This window comes from Ptychodera flava, chromosome 12 (genome assembly GCF_041260155.1).
Source record: "Ptychodera flava strain L36383 chromosome 12, AS_Pfla_20210202, whole genome shotgun sequence".
In the NCBI taxonomy this organism is placed as follows: Eukaryota; Metazoa; Hemichordata; class Enteropneusta; family Ptychoderidae; genus Ptychodera; species Ptychodera flava.
The window spans coordinates 19,039,247-19,058,343 of record NC_091939.1 but is presented as its reverse complement, the minus strand read 5'-3'; the positions used below and the strand labels follow the sequence as shown (position 1 = coordinate 19,058,343).

The following is a 19,097-nucleotide window of genomic DNA, read 5'->3' as shown; positions in this document are numbered from 1 at the left end:
GCTATTAACATCATACTTTGATATTGCATTGAAATTGATAATTTATATCTATCAGAAATTTAGAAGTTCCAATGCTTTGATTTAAGAGACATTGACGCACATGATATTTTTACAAAGACGAAAATCTTTCTTGCCACAAAAACAGGTTGTATGGGACATCGAAGAGGTCAAACGAGGAAGGCACGGACGTCACACGAAAACGGACGCAAGGGCAGATCTAAATCTTAAATCTTGCTTTGTATAATTTCTAAAGCCCCACTATGTACGATTTTATGCATGTGTTTGACAACATGTAGGGGTTTTCTGATTAAACTTTGCGTTGACATCGGACAGCTAAGTGCCTCTAACGACCACAAGTGCTCGCAGCGTTGCCTGTATAATCGATCGATAACTATTTCCGAAGTCCGGCCTTCGGCCTGACACTCCTAGCGTTTTATCGGCTATCCAAGTAACGCTGCTAGCACTTGTGCTAACGACAACTCGTTGTGAAACTCATTGTAAGCTTCAAATAGACCCTTGACCTAAATGTTTTAACTAATGCTATTTTAAGGCTTGCATAAGAACGCTCGCGTGACCTTGACAAAAACCGATCTCTGCTCAAAGTCTGGTCGCGGTAACGTGCATGCAGCAGATTAATTACTACTTTTAAATTATGTGTAATTTACTGCCACAGTCAGTCTCATCGGACTAACTCGCATGAAGAATGTCCACTTTTGCACGATAAATATGAGGATTATTGATAAGTGAGCCGTAAATAACTTGTCATGCTCATCATACACGTCTTAAATATTTTTCATGTCCATACATTGCTTGTGGAGTACAGCTCGATATTTTTTGGAGTCTTAGCAATGTCCCAAAAATTAAACAAAATTTAACGCAACTGACTTTACACATTCGCAGTGCAACATAAACACGGTCAGTAGACGCCTCTGAGTCACGTGAGCCCAGGGGGAGGTGAACAATCACGGGACTTTCAACTGTTTGTAGTTCACTTCACTTTATTTGTGAGTAGCTTCAACTATGAATTGACGGGCTGATGTACGTGCAACATTAGAAAATTACTCCATTTTATTGAATCATGCAGTTGAACTAGATTCTATTTTGCGCAAAACGAAGCGGTGCCAAATGGCATGCATCGGAGCTCTTCGTCATGTTCTCACAGTGGAACCAGTTCTTTTCGCGACCATGTTTTCTTACTCAAGTCTGACGGCTATACGGGTTGAATACGTCAAGCAGGCCGTTGGAAAACTTCACAACTATTCACCGCACACGTCTGGCTCCGTCTGCGACGTTAACAAGTCTGATCCGAACTACATACTGGGCGAAAAGGTACAATCAGAGGCGTCCTATTGGTTGCTCTATTTTGAGGTAGTTTCTGCCGTATTGACCTTATTCTCAGGTATGTTGCTAGGCTCCTACAGTGAAAGGGGAGGAGGCCGAAAGACTGTATTGTTGGTATCAGTTGTTGGACTTGCTCTGCACGTCTTTTGCGTTCTGCTGGTGCTTATTTTGAGTTTACCGATAGGATATCTTTTCATCGCTGAGATCATCCGGGGTGTTACAGGGAATACCTTCACGGTCATGGCTATGTCGTTTGCCTTCATAGCCGACATTTCGTCGGAGAAAAACCGCACCATTCGTATGATAATCCTGGAGGCGATGCTGTTCGTCGGAGGGGGCGTTGCTCAGGGGGCTACAGGTGGTTGGATTCAGTCGGCTGGGTTTATTCCCCCTATGTGGCTCATCTATGGAGCATTCATTGCCTCATTATTTTACGTCCTAGTGTGGCTCGAAGAAACGGTTCGAAAGCAAGAAATCTCTGAATGGAGTATCTCTGAAACGTGCCTAGATATTGTTCAGCTTTTCTCAAAGGCGTCACGAGAGACAAGTATCCAGTTAGTTATTTACAATGTGTGTCTATTCGCCTTATTCTTGATAATCGGTTCCAATATGAGTTTGACAACATTGTACATGTTGGACGCCCCTTTCTGTTTTACACCTGTGTATGTAGGATATTACTTGGCCATCATGTTCTCGGCAAATGCAGTGGGTAAGTAGCTACAAACACCTTAGTGGATAGAGTAAGAAATCTTATCCATATTACAATTTTCGATTAATCGTTTTTTGAATTCTCGGCGAAGGGGAATGCGTTTAGAACGCGAATTAAGATCATGTGTATTTGCTCACATGGTGGAGTCAAGTAACCAGCATCACGTGAACAGATGACGTTCCGTAGCACGGCACTCACACTCGGAAAGTGCCAGTGTCCCGGAGGGGGGGGGAGGGGGGTTAAGAGGCAGAGGGTACACAGCTTGTTGCGTGTTTAAGCACATCAAATTGAATCGAACGCTTGCCGGTTCAATATATGAAATACCATGAGAGCACGAATTTTAGATAAATAAGGAAATTTGGCATGTTACGATTTTGGTCAGAGCACAGGCGCGTGGAGTGTTCGGTGTAGAGTTACGTGAAGGAAAGATTCTTTATACGTATAGCCACATGGGCCGCTCCAAACGCCTATGGATCAGAGCACCGAGTAGCATTTTACGACCGACACAGAACTCCACTAAATACGAACAGATATTTACGATTTGTCACGATTTGCAACGACGTAGTAAATGTCATCCATTCAAATTGTCATCGATATGTGTGAGATACTTTCATTCGTTGACGAGCGTTGTCACGTGATTTTACTCTTTGCAGGAATGCTGGCCATTGGTAATACTCTGTCGCGTTGGATAAATGATCTTACACTTGCTCAGCTGTCCTTCGTTTCACACGCTGGAAGCTTTCTCATGGTTGCTTTTGCTACCAACAGGATAGAACTACTGACAGGTATGTGTTTCGTTCGAAAAGCCAACTTTTAATAAAGTGCGCACAAAATTCTCGTCAAATAGACATATTCTTTTATGGCCTCATTTGATGTATGTAGACGATGCATGTAGTGAGAGAAGATACAAAGTGAATGGCACCACATATCAAGCGAATAAATGACAGCGTCTGGTGTGGAATATTTGATATACTGGGTCACATTCTTGGGAATATTTGACGTAATTGCCTTTATTTTGTTCGGCTTATTTTGTAGCACCTGCAATTGGTTTTCTCCTGTCCCTCTCCTTTCCGGTGTTACGGAGCAGATCATCCAAGTTGTGTGAGCCGGGAAAACAAGGTAAAACATTTTTGTTAAAATGAGAGTTACTCCAAGCCAGTGTAAAATGGAAAAACAAAATGTCCTTTGAACGTTTCCTTGTGTCCAAGGAATAAAATTCGGAGAATTACAAATCTACTATAAGATAAGACTGACTAAGCTCAGTACACATATCTACGGCCACCTTGAATTCGATCAGAAGTCATCTCCAAAACAAGTATCACCATGCTCTGGTAAGTAAATGCATCACTGCCGTTTTGAAGACTTGTACGTATTACATCTTCAGCGACTTCCGGTATCCTCTGATTCATGACAGCATCCCCACACAGGATAATTAACATCGACTCAAAATTATTATCAAAAATATCAACTGATATAACTTAACAGCAGAAATCAAGTAAATATTTTATATTAGATACAGTCCGTTCTTAATATAGGACTTTCTCGTAGCTGGTATGGCGGAGCAACTGGGCAAACCATTTTCTGTTTTTTGTTGTTGTTTTTATCACCCAGGAGTGATGTTTGCTTTGCAAGGCTGTACACAGGGAATTGGTAGCTGCATCTCACCACTGATCTTCAATTCCGTGTACTCCGCCACTGTTAACGTACAGAACAATCTGGTGTTCATACTCTACGCATGTATTCTTGTAATACCCATGGTACTCATAGGGTAAGACCGATGTATCTCTCTGTGTGTCTCGGTGTCTGTCTGTACGTTTGTCTATCTCAGCCTGTAGTTGTCTGTGCTTTCTGATAATAATTCTGTGAGTGACTATGAAAGTTTGTGTGTTGGGCCTATATGAAAGGTGGTAAAATAGATGGATAAACAGACAAACAAACGAACAAAAACAACAAACAAACAAAAATATAATAAATAAATAAATAAATAAATAAATAAATAAATAAATAAATAAATAAAAGATACCATCGTCGGTTTAACTTCATCTGCGCTTTTTATTGATTTAGTGTCACTCAAGTTCGGGAACACAGGACAAAGAGTACAATTATTCAAGGTCAACTACCTGATGTTATGGAGGGATGATACATCTTTGAAGATCAAGTCATGTACATCTGCTGGCAATGATAGTATGTTTTATGTCCACAGACGAATAGATATACAATGTAAATTTGCCTACTTGATCGGTTTGGAAAGAGACGGTAAAATACTAACTCATGAGTATATTTGTTCGCCGTTGCTACATCAGGAGACCAATGACAACAGCTGAATGATGATTCTTTGAAGGAAACCAACATTGGTGTGAAGAGGTGTTGACTTTTGTGATGACAGCATTTGTGCAGCTTTGTCATAAATCACATTTTCCATCTGGAAATCTGCAAAAAATCTACATCACATATCTGCTGTCGTTCCGATGAGATTTAAACAGCGCCATCACACCGCATTTAGTCATGTAATAAAGTTTCCATCTCCATACCCCTCTACACTATTTATAGTTCAGATCACCGATGCTTCGCAAATTATGTTATTTTAAAATCCCAAAAACTTTCATTTACATATTTTTGACCAAACTGAAACCAGGCACAACTACTTCAACACCGAATGCAAGCATTCGTCGATTACCCATCAAGTTAACTAAGTTCCTGTCATTTTTGAAATGCAAATCCTTTCTATCTCCAGAACATGAACTTGATCACGTTCCGTTTCTGGAGTGAAAAGTAGTCTCGGTTTACCCAGACTGCAGTGAGGCTCTTCTTCCGGCCGCCGAAAGAAGAGCCCCACAGCAGTCTGGGTAAACCGAGATCAGAGTGAAAAGTTGTGCGGTGATATTACAAACGATAATAATAACTCATTGTGACAACAACTGGAGTGTCAACGTGTTCTGTTTATCGTTTAAAATGTATGTATGTATGTATGTATGTATGTATGTATGTATGTATGTATGTATGTATGTAAGTACATGTGCATGTAAATATTTTTATACTTATGAATATGTTCTTACGAAGAATTGTAATCCGATGAGATTTAAACAGCGCCCTCACACCGCATTTGGTCATGTAATAAAGTTTCCATCTCCATACCCCTCTACACTATTTCAGATCACCGGTGCTTCGCAAATTATGTTATTTTAAAATCCAAAAACCTCTCATTTACATATTTTTGACCAAAGTGAAACCAGGCACAACCACTTCAACACCAAATGTAAGAATTTACATTTAATCACGGAATACTGTCTTGGTTTGATTGTATTGTAACGTGGCACTACATGTACGTACTTCAAAACATTGACAAGTTACAATGATTAGGCCTAGAAGATATTTCTTGTGGCGATAAGTATAGTTTACCTGGATTCCATTAATTCATTTTACATTGCTCGGATAGCATATCTGAGAATGCTCATTATTTGACCTTATGCGGTTTATCAAAGTTATGGCAAAGTCTAGTAGCCTTCAAAGAGACTGGAGGGCTGACATAATCTGAACAGTAAATGATGTATATTTTGACCATGTTTTGGATTTTGAATTCGCGGTACTAATACTTTTTCACCTTTAGAATGTATGAACCATAAAAAACACGATTGGAACTATTTTGGGATAATTGGATCTTCATATTTTTCAAATTTCTCAAAAATCTTAGGTGCCCTATAACTGAATGTCTCAATATTACAAATTCCTCATAAAACAAGTCTGTAACGTAAACAGAAAAGCAGATTAGCTTACATTTGCAGATTTTAAAGACATTACTTCACCATCCAATTATCCCAAATTAGTTCCAATCGTGTTAAAATCATCACAAGATATAAGCTTCTAATGTCCAAGATATCCAAAGGCATTACACAGAGACAGAAATGGAACCTTTTGACAAAAGAATAATTTTTTCGCCAACTCAGCACAAAGTCAGTGAAGTAATAAAACTAAACAGCTACGTTTTAAAACGCAAAGGAGATGAAGTCGTATTGAAAACGTGGTCTGCTTGTGCATTTCAACTTGCAGCGCTGATACAGTCTTAGTATGAGAGGAACTTTCTATACATACTGGGTCCATCAATAAGGTCTGTTGATGGTAATGATCGTCAATATGCTGGTTCTTTCAAATACTGAGCGGAATGATTTCTTAACAAAACAAGCAGAAGCAACCAAAAGAAAGAGAAATTAAAGTCTTCACATTTCTGCTGTTAAAAAAGTAACTTAAACAGACCGTTTAAGAGTATTGCACAGACAAAATGAGCATACCAAGTAGCAAAAAAAATTTGTCACCCCCCAAAAACACAGACAAACAAATAGAAATTCAACAAAGGAATGAAAACTTGTCAATATCGAAAACGGAAAAATAAGTATATATACAGACGGAAAGTGGAGTACAAGCCGTAAACAGGAGAAATAGGAATAATGGGACCATCACTGCTTAAACATAAATATTTTGACAGAAAAAGTTATATTCGAACCAAAGATACACCTGGCACTCAGACCCACAATCACAACTGCTGATGTATTTTGTCCAGTTTATACTGAAGGTAAACCCACAATGCTAGAGAATTTTGTTGTGTAGGATTTTCTCAGAGGACACTACAACTGGTAGGTGAAAACTTAGCAGACCCAACTTCATCATCAGATTTATCCATAGACCCTCGAGTTTTTTCTCGAGGGTCTATGGTTTATCTAACGGGAAATACATTTCGTTGAAGGAATATTGATGGATAACAAAATATTGACAAGGTGTTTAAGAACACTTCACACATCCACTAGTGCAAGAAATAGGGACTGAGAAGGACGATTTTAATTAAGGTGTGTGTAGGTCTGAAATATTTGCACAATGGTACTTATTAATCTTCGCACCCGGGCAGACTTTTTGCATGATCTTTAATGCATCATCGATATCTTTACCCTGGAATAACGCCATCCAGTAAACGCTAATACAACTAAACAGAGTGTGACTGTTGAAGAAATCAGAGAGTTTCTCACAACACACCGAACATTTACGGTGTCTATGATGTAATCAAAAATAAACACGACAGTTTAGATCAAGAGCAGTCTCGCCTAAGCATCACAGTTTCCAAAGCAAACTTCAAACTTGACCTCAACTACTAGGGAACACTAAGTCATATAGTGACAATTGATTGCACTCTTCGGACAGTGGTGGCGCTCCACAAGCCTAACAACTTGCCAACATTGGGAGATTAAGTACATTTTCGCAAAGTGACGAAAATAGAGAGAGCACGATAATTTATCAGGTACACAAAAGACGAGAATCTAAAATGAAATAATAGTTCAAGTATGGTTGTGGTATATGGCATGAGCACGGTCGAATAAAGGCTTAGACTCGCTGCTGTGTAGTGGCAACAGCAACGGCCGCAATCGTTTGTTTACAAAAGTTCGTTTTTTCTGGCAATATTCCTGTACAAATTAAGGGATTACACAGGTCAGAGGTCACAAATAGCCAAAAAGTGGATCCATACAGAAAGTCAAATTTTATATTGATGTTGTTGGATTGACCAAACCTGACCTCAACTGATCTATGGATATTGAATACGGGTCATTCTCCATCTGCCTTGTTATTCCATAGGACGACACTTAGCAAACTGGGTAATTTGCCTGCCGCGGCCGTATAACGCAGAAGGCTTGACTCAGCATGACCAAATTTCAAAAACACATTGCGACGACGCTCGGCTTTTTCTTACCAAAACCTAATCAAACACAAGATAATCCTTATCACAAGAAATAGAAGACAAAGCATCTGAAGTGCAGTGCTGAGGGCAAGTACCTTTTCCTATAACTATCATAATGCCAACTATGTCTCTACTTTAGTTCCCAAAATGTACCCCTTCGATCCTGCGAAATAACTTTTGCTACCATGTTAAATTGTAAATTCTCAACTTTTTGAAAATGTATAGTCTTAGAGGGTTTTCAAGTCATCTTTGATAAAAAATATTGCTTTGAAAAAAGTACGTTTGTTAAGTGCAACGCTATACCTTAAGTTTAATTTGACAGTAGAAGTAAAACAAAGGCCAGGAAGTGTAAAATGGGTGTTTCTCGTGTTGTGAAAAATAATCTCAGCACTTCGCAAAAAATACTAAGTCAGCCAAAGAATTGGGTCAAACTCGACATCATGAGCATGCAAGGCATGCAGTGCACGAGTGGTCTCGCAGAGCGGATATTTTCTGCACCTACAAATGCACTCTGGATGTAGTAGCCGTGTCATCACCTTATCTCCAAAAATATGTTCTTAGACGTCCCATGCCGAAATTAGTATCTCAGAAGGGAATTTGTGAGAGTCTCATGGCAAATGTGATGACAACGTGAAGTGAGCACAGGGTCGTAACTTGAAATTTAGTTTGTGTATTTTGCTGCGACACAAAATATTTTAAAGATATTTCGTATATTTTCTTTACTTGCTTGCCTTAACAGACTCGGAAGATAAACTTGTTTAAAGACCCATTATTTGTAACTGTTGACCATTTTTTACCTCGGAAAATTCCATGTTGGAGGCTCATATTTGTTGCCAAAGGGTTGTTTTACGAAGAAACAAACATGATTAGTGATGTTATAGCCAATAAAACTGCTAATTTTTGTTCAACGTGTTTCCCTTCCGAGCTCATTTGTTGACGTCCGTCATGCTCAGCGTGCTGGGGAGAACGGAGATATGGTGACGCCGCGATCACGCCAGATGTACAAGTTCACGTTATTTGCGGGATCAAAACAACATTGCGTCGAGGATTGCCAGACATCTGGCTACGCAACGTGCTCGGACAATGGACTACGACGTAAATGCTGGGCATAAGTAATGAATATTTATTTGAAATTGCTGTAAATGGCTCGCGCAGGTGCAGAAGAATGCCTATGTTGCAATCCGCGTGTCAACAGAGTTTGTATTTATGTCCGGACAAAAATTGAAATTTTCGTTGTAAAATCACATGTTATTTAGTTGTAGGGCACGTAATGTTTCCGAATAATATGCGATTCTCTGTTATTTAACAGGCTATTCAACATGAGCCAGTGATCATTTCAATCAAAACTAACGGAAAAATCGCCAGAAGATACAGCTAATGGAACTTTAAGGTTCCAAGACAAGAAATTGACCTTTTTAAGCTAATGCTTCTCTTGTGGTTAATAAGCTCAGAACCCCCGTAAATATTATATTTCCGGAAAGCATAGATATAGGGGAGCATTTCTGTTACCATAGTATGACCATTATTTACATAATTATCATGTGATAGGTAATTTGCATAACCTTTGAAAATCTGTTTTCCCTATGTTTTATTTCAATGCTTTGAGATATGTGGTTGAAATTTGTGTGAGTGCAAGCTGTCCTAAGGATCTTCCAAAGTGTGTCTATGAATTTTTTAATCCTTCTTAAAAAATTGTTATGCCAGAAAAACTTCCAGAGCGGTGAATTTAATCCTAGTTAATTTCTTTAAAATTGTGCTCAAAAACACTAATAGGCGAGCGGCGAATCCACAAAAAGGGCCTTATTTTAGGAGTTTAATGTACCCACCTTACATACGGCCACATCATACGTCATTTGAAAGCTTATTATCTCTACTTTAAGAATATTGATGATGTGGAGCTGCCAAGTAGGGCCATACCCCCCTAATTTGCATAATTCACACGGGTACCAAATTTGCATAAGTGCGATATAAAATTAGAAAATTCACTGTTAACTACTGTAAACATACTTTTAAACTATCGAGTGATATATCAAATTAAAGGTATTTCCATGTAGAATACAACTTTGATATCTAAAGACATATTTAAATTGATTTCACTGAAATATTTTCATATTTATATTGAAAATAATATTTTCCTCTCTTGAATAACAATATTTTAAAAATGTTAACAAATACAGCTACAACATACAGCTACATCATACATCATTTGAAAGCTCATTATCTCTACTACAAGAAAATTGACAATGTTGAACTGTCAAGTACGGCCCTAGCCCCTAATTTGCATAATTTACAAGGGTATCCAATTTGCATAAATGCAATATAAATTTAGAAATTCATTGTTAACTACTCTAAACATACTTTTAAACCAGCGAGTGATATATCACATGAAAGGTCTTTGCATGTAGAATACGAAATGGATATCGAAAGAGATATTTAAATTGATTTCACTGAAATATTTTCATATTCATATTGGAAAAATATTTTCCCCTTTTCAATAACAATATTATAAATATTTCATCACATACAGCCACATCATACAGACACATCATACGTCATTTTAAAGCTAATTATCTCTAATTCAAGAAAATAGACAATGTTGAACTATCAAGTAAGGCCGTATCCCTAAATTTGCATGATTTACACAGTAAGCAATTTGCATAGATGCAATATAAAATTAGAAAATTCATTAACTATTCTAAACATACTTCTAAGCTATCGAGTGATATATGAAATGAAAAGTATTTGCATGTGTAAAACAAAATTGACATTCAAAGAGATATACAAAGTGGTTTTACTGAAATATTTTCATATTTGTAGTGAAAAAAGTTATATTTTCCCCTTTTGAATAACGATATTTTAAAAATTTTAACAGCAGTATCAATGCAACCACATGCATTATGATGTGCAAAAAGTGCATAGAACACGGAGAACAAACAGCGAAAATGAGGTCTGGAAACGAATATTTTGTTTGTTTAATGTATGTTTCAAAACATATGAATAGCTCTTCTTGTCTGCATTATTATCCGATACCGATGTCCAGTTTTTATAGGTCAGAGAGTGTTTCTCCAAACGTGCCCTTTGTATGGAGTATAATATACTCATTCACAGCATATGAATACCTTTTAATTATATATATATATATATATATATATATATATATATATATATATATATATTATATATATATATATATATATATATATATATATATATATTTAATGATTTGAACGCCGACATTTTTTCGTAAAGATGTGTTGGGAAAATTTCGCTAATTACTATCAAGTCCAAACATAAAGAAAGATCCCCATGAACGACACTATTGTAGTTGTTGAAAAGTAACTATGTACCCGAAACTGTGAGAGTAAGCTTTAGTCAAAGTTATGGCATGATTCATAATCCAAGTCATTTATTGCGATACAGTGTCATTCATTTCCAGTACATCTAGTAATTCTACAAATTCATCATCCTCTTCTAAAACAGTTTTGTCATGAGTGAAAGGGTTGTCACAGTTATAGCTGCCTTGTGCATGGAAGATTAATTTGGCAGCAGACACAACTGGTGACAGGTAATAAGAGAAAGCAAACTCCACACATCGTTCATATTTTATGGTTGTTTGAATTTTGTGTGTGTTATGTTTGGCTGTTTTGTGTAAAGTGTTGATTTGCCATGGCGAGACGTACCCCTAATCTACGTATCCTGCCCTGACGCCGCACTGGAGTTGAAAGACTACTGTGACACTGCGATCTTTGATGCTACCTTTCGAGAATAGAGTTGTCTTCATCAGTCACTTAAAATTCATTTTCGTTGGTGAAACGTGTGCACTGCTGGACCACGTTGTTTCACTGAAGTTAAGTTTGTTCAAGTAAGGAAGCTAGAATGTCTACCGTTTCGGTCTGGTTGTGTTTGTGGATGCTCATGTGATTCGAAGATCGAGCTGTTGTAGGTGTTGTTTGGCATAGGTGTAACGGTTATATTTCTATTTCATATGTATGTGATTAGGCTACATTCACAAATAATGGTGGTGAGGGGAGGAGGAATTCGTGGTGGAATAGACAATTTGAGGGATAGTAGAGGAGCACTTGAAAGTTTTGATCTGCCTATAGGGGACCTGAAAATATTTTGGTTCCCTTTTACTTTTTGCGATTCCAAGGTTTCGAAGGCAATTCAATGAAAATCGATTAACAATTAAATGTCATCCCATTGTTCTAATGTTATTAATAATCAAACAAGATTTAGAATTACTTTTACTTTTTATTTTTACTTCATTACTTTTATCTCGAAAAAATCTTGTATTTTGTATCGTATTGTTGTGGCAAATTGTTCTAATGTATCGTAATGTTTTGCCTTTAACAAATCCTTGAATGTTGCTGTTTGATTGCATGAACTGGAATCTGGTATCTGTTGGTTTTGTGTGTGTGTTCTTAAGTCGAGAATGTTAATTTGTTGCATCGACGACCTTCACAGATAATGAGGTCTAAAGATGTGATTGTTTGAGAAGAGCTTTCGAAAATTTCAGAGTAGGATGCATTTTTTATGTTTGATGTGAATTCATTAAGCTCGAGTTGGGTTCCAATAAAAATCATACATTGTCTCTAAATCTCAGTCAGAGCGATATTTGTTTTGTGTGTTGCTGAATTATTCTTATTTTGTGTATATTTTATTCTTATTTTGCATAATGTGGGCATTATTCGTATTTACTGCACAATTTTGTGAATATTAGAAATAAGTCAAGATATTCGCGATTTAAATAAAAATATTCAATAAGAATATTTTAGATACGTGTTTGGAATTCTTGGCTCTATTCTACATGCCAATACCTTTCATTCGATATATCACTCGATAGTTTAAAAGCAAGTGAAGAGTACATAACAATGGATTTTTATAATTTTATATCAGACTCATGCAAATTAGGTACCCGTGTGCATTATGTAAATTAAAGAATTACAGCTCTATTTTGCAGCTGCATATCGTCAATTTTCATGAAGCTTTCAAGTGACGTATAATGTGGTTGTATGATGTAGCTGTATGTATTAAATTTTTTAAAATATTGTTATTCAAAAGGGGAAATATTTTTTCAATATAAATATGAAAAAATTCAATAAAAATCATTTTAATATCTCTTTGGGTATCTATTTTTTATTCTACATGCAAATACCTTTCATTTGATATATCACTCGATAGTTTAAAGTATGCTTTAAGTAGTTAATAAATTCCTAATTTTATATCACATATTTGTATTTTGCGTACTCATGTGAATTATGCAAATTAGGAGCTACGACCGTACTTGACAGCTCAACATTGTCAATTTTCTTGAAGTACAGATAATCAAATTCAAATGACGTATGATGTGGCTGTATGACGTGGTTGTGTGTATTGATTTTTTTAAAATATTGTTATTCAAAAGGGGAAAATATTTTTTCAATATAAATATGAAAATATTTCAGTGAAATCAATTTAAATATCTCTTCGGATATCAAAATTGTATTCTACATGCAAATACCTTTCATTTGATATATCACTCGATAGTTTAAAAGTATGTTTAGAGTAGTTAACAGTAAATTTCTGATTTTATATTGCATTTATGCAAATTGGATACCCTTGTAAATTATGCAAATTAGGGGCTAGGGCCGTACTTGACAGCTCAACATTGTCCATTTTCATAAAGTAGAGATAATAAGCTTTCAAATGATGTATGATGTGTCTGTATGATGTGGCTGCATTTGTTAAAATTTTTAAAATATTGTTATTCAAAAGGGGAAAATAAATTTTTCACAATAGATATGGAAATATTTCGGTGAAATCAATTTAAATATCTTGTTAAATATCCATATTGTATTTAACATGCAAATACCTTTCATTTGATATATCACTCGATAGTTTAAAAGTATGTTTACAGTAGTTCACAATGAAATTTCTAATTTTATGTCGCATTTATGCAAATTGGATACCCGTGTGAATTATGCAAATTAGGGGGTTATGGCCCTACTTGGCAGCTCCACATCGTCAATTTTCTTGAAGTAGAGATAATAAGCTTTCAAATGACGTATGATGTGGCCGTATGTAAGGTGGGTACATTAAGTGTGAAAAATAGGTGAGTCTGCCGCTCGCCTATTAAGCAAGATTAATAAAGTCTGAGACACACTTTGGAAGAGCGTTGTGACAGCTTGCATTCCAGCAAGTTTGAGTCAGATATTTTGAAGTATTAAGACAAAACATAGGGAAAACCGATCTTTGACAGGTTATGCAAATTACCTGTCACATGATAGTTATGTAAAAAATGGTGACACTGGTGCTACCAAAATGTTCCCCTATATCTAGGCTTTCAGAAAATATATAATGAATGGGGGTTCTGAGCTTATTAACTACCAGAGAATTGTTAGATTAAAAAGGTCAATTTCTTGTCTTGGCACCTTAATTGGCCTTCACTACTAAAGTTTGACTTTCTTGGGAGTATCTCATACTCCATGTCACTAAAAATCACTACGGTGAGTCACTGAACGAACCGGAAACTTATGATATGTGCATCTTCTCTGTTGTGTATTTTCAGTGGCGAAGTTCAGTTTGAGGCTGAGATATGGCTATTTTCAATGTCATTCATTATCTGGACATTGAAACTCAACAGGAAACTTTCCATACAGCGGTTCTGTCATGATGCAATCGACGATTGGGCACCGGTATATTTTTGTGCGGTTGCTATGGCTCAGTTTCTGACCTTATCTTTGATGTTTTTAGGAAATCGCTCGGCACACATTTAAAAACCAGTGGCACTATCAGCGCGCGCCCGGTGAAGACTCGATATGCAAATTAGGTAGCCGAAAGTTCCAAAACGCTAAGGCTTTTTTAAAATCGTTACAAATAAACCAAAATACTTGCCCAGGGTTCTATTTAGTGATGACCTTGGCCCAGGCTATCGCACTTTGGCTTGACTAGTTGCATAGCTGTGATATAGCAGCGTTGCTGTGATGTCTATCGATCGCGCTCGCGTCAAGTCACTGTGGCGAGGACCCTTGACCCGAGCGCGATAGATAGTAGACTCTCTCACTGCCCCTCGTCCGCCACGCAGCCTTGCTCTATCCTCAACCATATGGTGATGTGCCCTCTACATTCTTTCCAGCAAGCGAGGCTCACCGCAGGCTCAAGGAGCCAGCTGGATTATAGCGTAGCTTCGTCGGCTCCCTCACAGTACAATAAATTACCCACAATTGATTTGTATTCTTGAAGGTTACTTTTCTAAAAACTTTTTCAGTTCTGCATGTAAGCACTAATGTGCAGCATCAGAATAACTTTTAAATAATATCTAGTAAAAGTACGTTTTGATATTTCAGTGAAAGTTTCCAAATAACCACTAAGCAACTATAAAAGTCACATTAAAATGCCTTGCTTTTTGGACTGCAAGTTAAGTTATGGCTGATGCAGCTAACAGGGCCCTAGGTGCTCTGATAGCAAAATTTAAATTTTTGAAAATATGGGTTTTAAGACATATACTAAAATATATGAAACTTCGATTGTACCAATCTTAGACTATTGTTCAGGGGTCTGGGCTTACGAAAAGTACAATGTCTGTGAATCTGTTCAGATAAGAGCATTAAGGTTTTTCCTTGGGATACACAAATTTGCCCTACGTTGGCTATCAAAGGAGATACTGGATGGAAATCTTGTGTTTCAAGGCATTGGGCAAATAAAGCACGCCTGTGGAATCGGTTGTGTAATTTGAATGAAAATAGATTAACTAAGAAAATATTTTTATGGGATAATTCGTTAAGTAGTAATAACTGGGCATCAGAAATGTATAAATTTTCGACAAGTTAGAAATACACGACATCTATCGCTGTGTAATGTAAAAGATATTCAAGAGATGAAGCAAAAAAATGTAACGAGCATTGGTACACTTATGTGTTAAGTAAGCCAAAATTACGTACATTCGCGAAATTCAAGACAGAGTTTGGCGAAGTAAAATATTTGTTACTGGATATGTCAAGGTGTGAAAGATCCTATTTTGTTCAGCTACGTTTTGGAATTCTTCCTTTACGAATTGAAACGGGGCGATATCGAAATGAGATTATAGAAAGACGTATTTGTAGATTGTGTGATTTAAATGCAATCGAGGATGAGCTGCATTTTATGTTTCACTGTCCTATGTATAATGATCATCGTCAACACTTGTATCACGAGGTTGAGTTAACAAATCAGGGTTTTTCCTTTTTGATGATATGCAAAAATTATGTTATCTTATGTTGAATAATGCCAGATTAACGGCAAAATATATCAAGAAAGCGTTTCAGAAAAGACGCAACACTTTATTCAATTAGTTGACGCAGTGTATGCTGCAAATATTTCTTTCCTAAGTTTGTCACGAATGAGATGTGATTTACATTATTTATTAGTTTTAACTCTGGTTCATTATGTCTTCGTCCTGAGACCCTCTATAGTGCTTAATTTTGCTTTATAGTGACTTGTAAGGCCGTTGGGCTGGATGACCTCTCATAATGTATGACTTATAATCAGTTTTTTTAGTCTGTGAATTTGTCTACACATGGGAGACATGGTAGACCTCAATCAGGAATCTCCGAAAATACAAATCACAATGAATTATGGGAAATCTACAGTACTGTGTCCCTGAGCCGAGCTTTGCTCAGCTCAACTGCTGAGGGCGGTATTATGGTATGAGGTGAAGCCGGCGAGGGGCTGTGAGACCCTAGCTCTGCATGGCAGTGCTGTGTCTTACCGGCGTTATACGGCCTCCCACCACAGCCGTATAACGCTGGTAACACACAGCCCTGCCATCCAGAGCTATGAGAGAGTCTAGATCGATAGACGCTGTGGCATCTATATCACAGGCAGGGCTTGACGTATTTCTTGTTCGACCGGAATGATTTGATGCTTGTTTTTCACTGGGGGTATCACACCCCTGCAAAATTCACTGATTTTGAGCGTTTCGGGACGTTCATTTTAAATTTCTTGATATTCCTGGTCGCAGAAAGACTCGTCCAGAAACGATACGTCAACATGTACAGATACATCGACCGTTTCTACTGAATTCTTAGGTATTTTACTGTCGATAATCAAATGTCAGTGTATCGAAATCGTCAAATCGCCGAAATTTTTTGCGTCCGGTAGTTTTTTTTTCGGTTACTGCGCGCGAGTTTGGTCAACGTCGGGGAATCGTAGAAGGTCATGCCGAACAAGCAACGTAGCCTTCAGTAATTACAAGGGGGGGGGGGGGTGGGCGGGGGGAATTGGGGGGGGGGTCACTTTTTAGAAAACAGTTCAAGGGGGAGGGTCACTTTTTATAAACCTATCTTGGGGGGAGGGTCACTTTTGACAGAAGCTGATATTATGGCCAAAACTTTGATTGTCCGTGTGATATTTCCTGAATAGGAAATCACCAACAAAATACGCACACACTTATAGACCGCCATGCATAGTGAATTGACATTTGGTGAGATTCCAAAATCAAATTTCTTACACAACCATAGACTTGTTACCACTCTAGTCTAATCAAGAACAATAATCTAAATAATCAAGCATGCATAAATGCACAGATTTATCTAATTTTGTACTGAAAAAAAATTATCCATAGTTTCATCATAGACCCCAATGCATAGTGAATCGACATTTTGGTGAAATTCCAAAATCAAATTGCTTGCACAAGCCATGGACTTGTAACCACTCTAGTCTTATCAAGAACAATAATGTGAATAATCAAGCATACATAAATGCACAGATTTATCTAATTTTGTACTGAAAAAAAAATATTCATAGTTTCATCATAGACCCCAATGCATAGTGTATGGACATTTTGGTGAATTCCAAAATCATATTGCTTGCACAACCATAGACTTGTAACCACTGTAGTCTAATCAAGAACAATAATCTAAATAATCAAGCATGCATAAATGCACAGATTTATCTAATTTTGTACTGAAAAAAAATTATTCATAGTTTCATCATAGACCCCAAAGCATAGTGTATTGAATGACATTTGGTGAAATTCCAAAATCAAATTTCTTACACAACCATAGACTTGTAACCACTCTAGTCTAATCAAGAAAATTAATATCAATAATCAAGAGTACACAAATGCAAAGATTTACCTATTTTTGTATTGGAAAAAACTATTCATAATTTCATCATAAACACCATGGATAGTGAACCAACTTTTTAGATGAAATTCAGAAATCTATTTCTTGTACACAAATGTTCATTTTACTTCCCTATTCAAGCAAAGTACATTTAAATACATTATCAAACATATATAAAATACAGATATAGCATGTTTTGTGGGGTAAATTGTCAATAATTTGCCTGATAGACTCCATGTATTATAATTTGATATTTTTGGATGAAGCACTAAATCAGCTACATCTTGCCTTCTTATAGTTGCACAAAATATGGTGACCCTCCCTAAACTGTATGAAATACCATATCTCTTCAAAAATTCTTGCGTGATAAATTGCGACTGTCCCTCCAAAAACACCAGCCTTCCCCTCTGTAATTTGTCCCTAACATAACAATTGAACCAATTGTTATGTAAATTAGCTGATACTGTTTTAGTTATTCCCGGGGAGAATACCGCAGTGGTTGGGGGGGGGGAGGGTCAAGTTTTAGAATGTCGGACAAGGGGGAGGGTCACATTTTAGACAGGAGGATAGGGGGGAGGGTCACATTTTACGGTACAGGTGTTCGCGAAATTCCCCCGGCCCACCCCCCCTGTAATTACTGAAGGCTCCCTAAGTGTCAGCAATATTCTTGGTTTTTACACAGATGCAACTTGCTCATATTTCTCCTGATCAAGATCATTTCACCACAGTTTCGGAAGAAAATTAACTAAACCAGTAAGTAGCACACATTTTATTTTCTTGCAATAAAACCTGAAATTTCTTCGTATAAAAATTTTGTGTTGCATTGGTGTTTGTTTCGTTTTGGATATGTATGAAATAGGATCCCAACATTACTATCCAATTGTTTGTGTTATGATATTGTTTGTTTCGTTTAGAATATGTGTAGGGAAGTGTACATTAGGCCTATTGTGTACGATGGTGTTTTGTTTGAGTGGGGAAAGCTTATGGACAGACGAAGCCGGACCTAGAGTGTTACAAGAGTTGATAGAGTAGCCCTTTCTCGCTTTCGTTTCGAAACCTGAGTGCGCTTTCTCATCAGTCGCAGTGTAAATTCTTTCCTCAGTTTGTACTTGTGAATTTTTTGAAAATGAATTCAGTGTTCTTGCTCTTCAAGTAGCGAAGCAAGTACATGTATGTCAATGTTTAGATAGCGTTGTAAATCCGTTTGGCGATCCAGTATGTTTTTCTTCCAGCTCTGCCCAGTGTT

General features: G+C 37.1%; 1 protein-coding gene and 1 long non-coding RNA gene across 2 annotated transcripts; both read left to right on the top strand.

Annotated features, from left to right (window-relative positions):
• The first annotated feature begins 1,185 nt into the window (after positions 1–1,185).
• Positions 1,186–2,058, top strand: LOC139146172 (proton-coupled folate transporter-like). Its single transcript, XM_070717581.1, has one exon. The coding sequence runs from the start codon at positions 1,186–1,188 to the stop codon at positions 2,056–2,058; it is 873 nt and encodes a 290-aa protein (XP_070573682.1).
• Positions 2,059–3,083: 1,025 nt separating this feature from the next.
• LOC139146102 (uncharacterized) lies at positions 3,084–4,967 on the top strand. Its single transcript, XR_011555080.1, has 3 exons — positions 3,084–3,169; positions 3,662–3,818; positions 4,115–4,967. It is a non-coding gene; the product is annotated as an uncharacterized lncRNA (long non-coding RNA).
• The last annotated feature ends 14,130 nt before the right edge of the window (positions 4,968–19,097 follow it).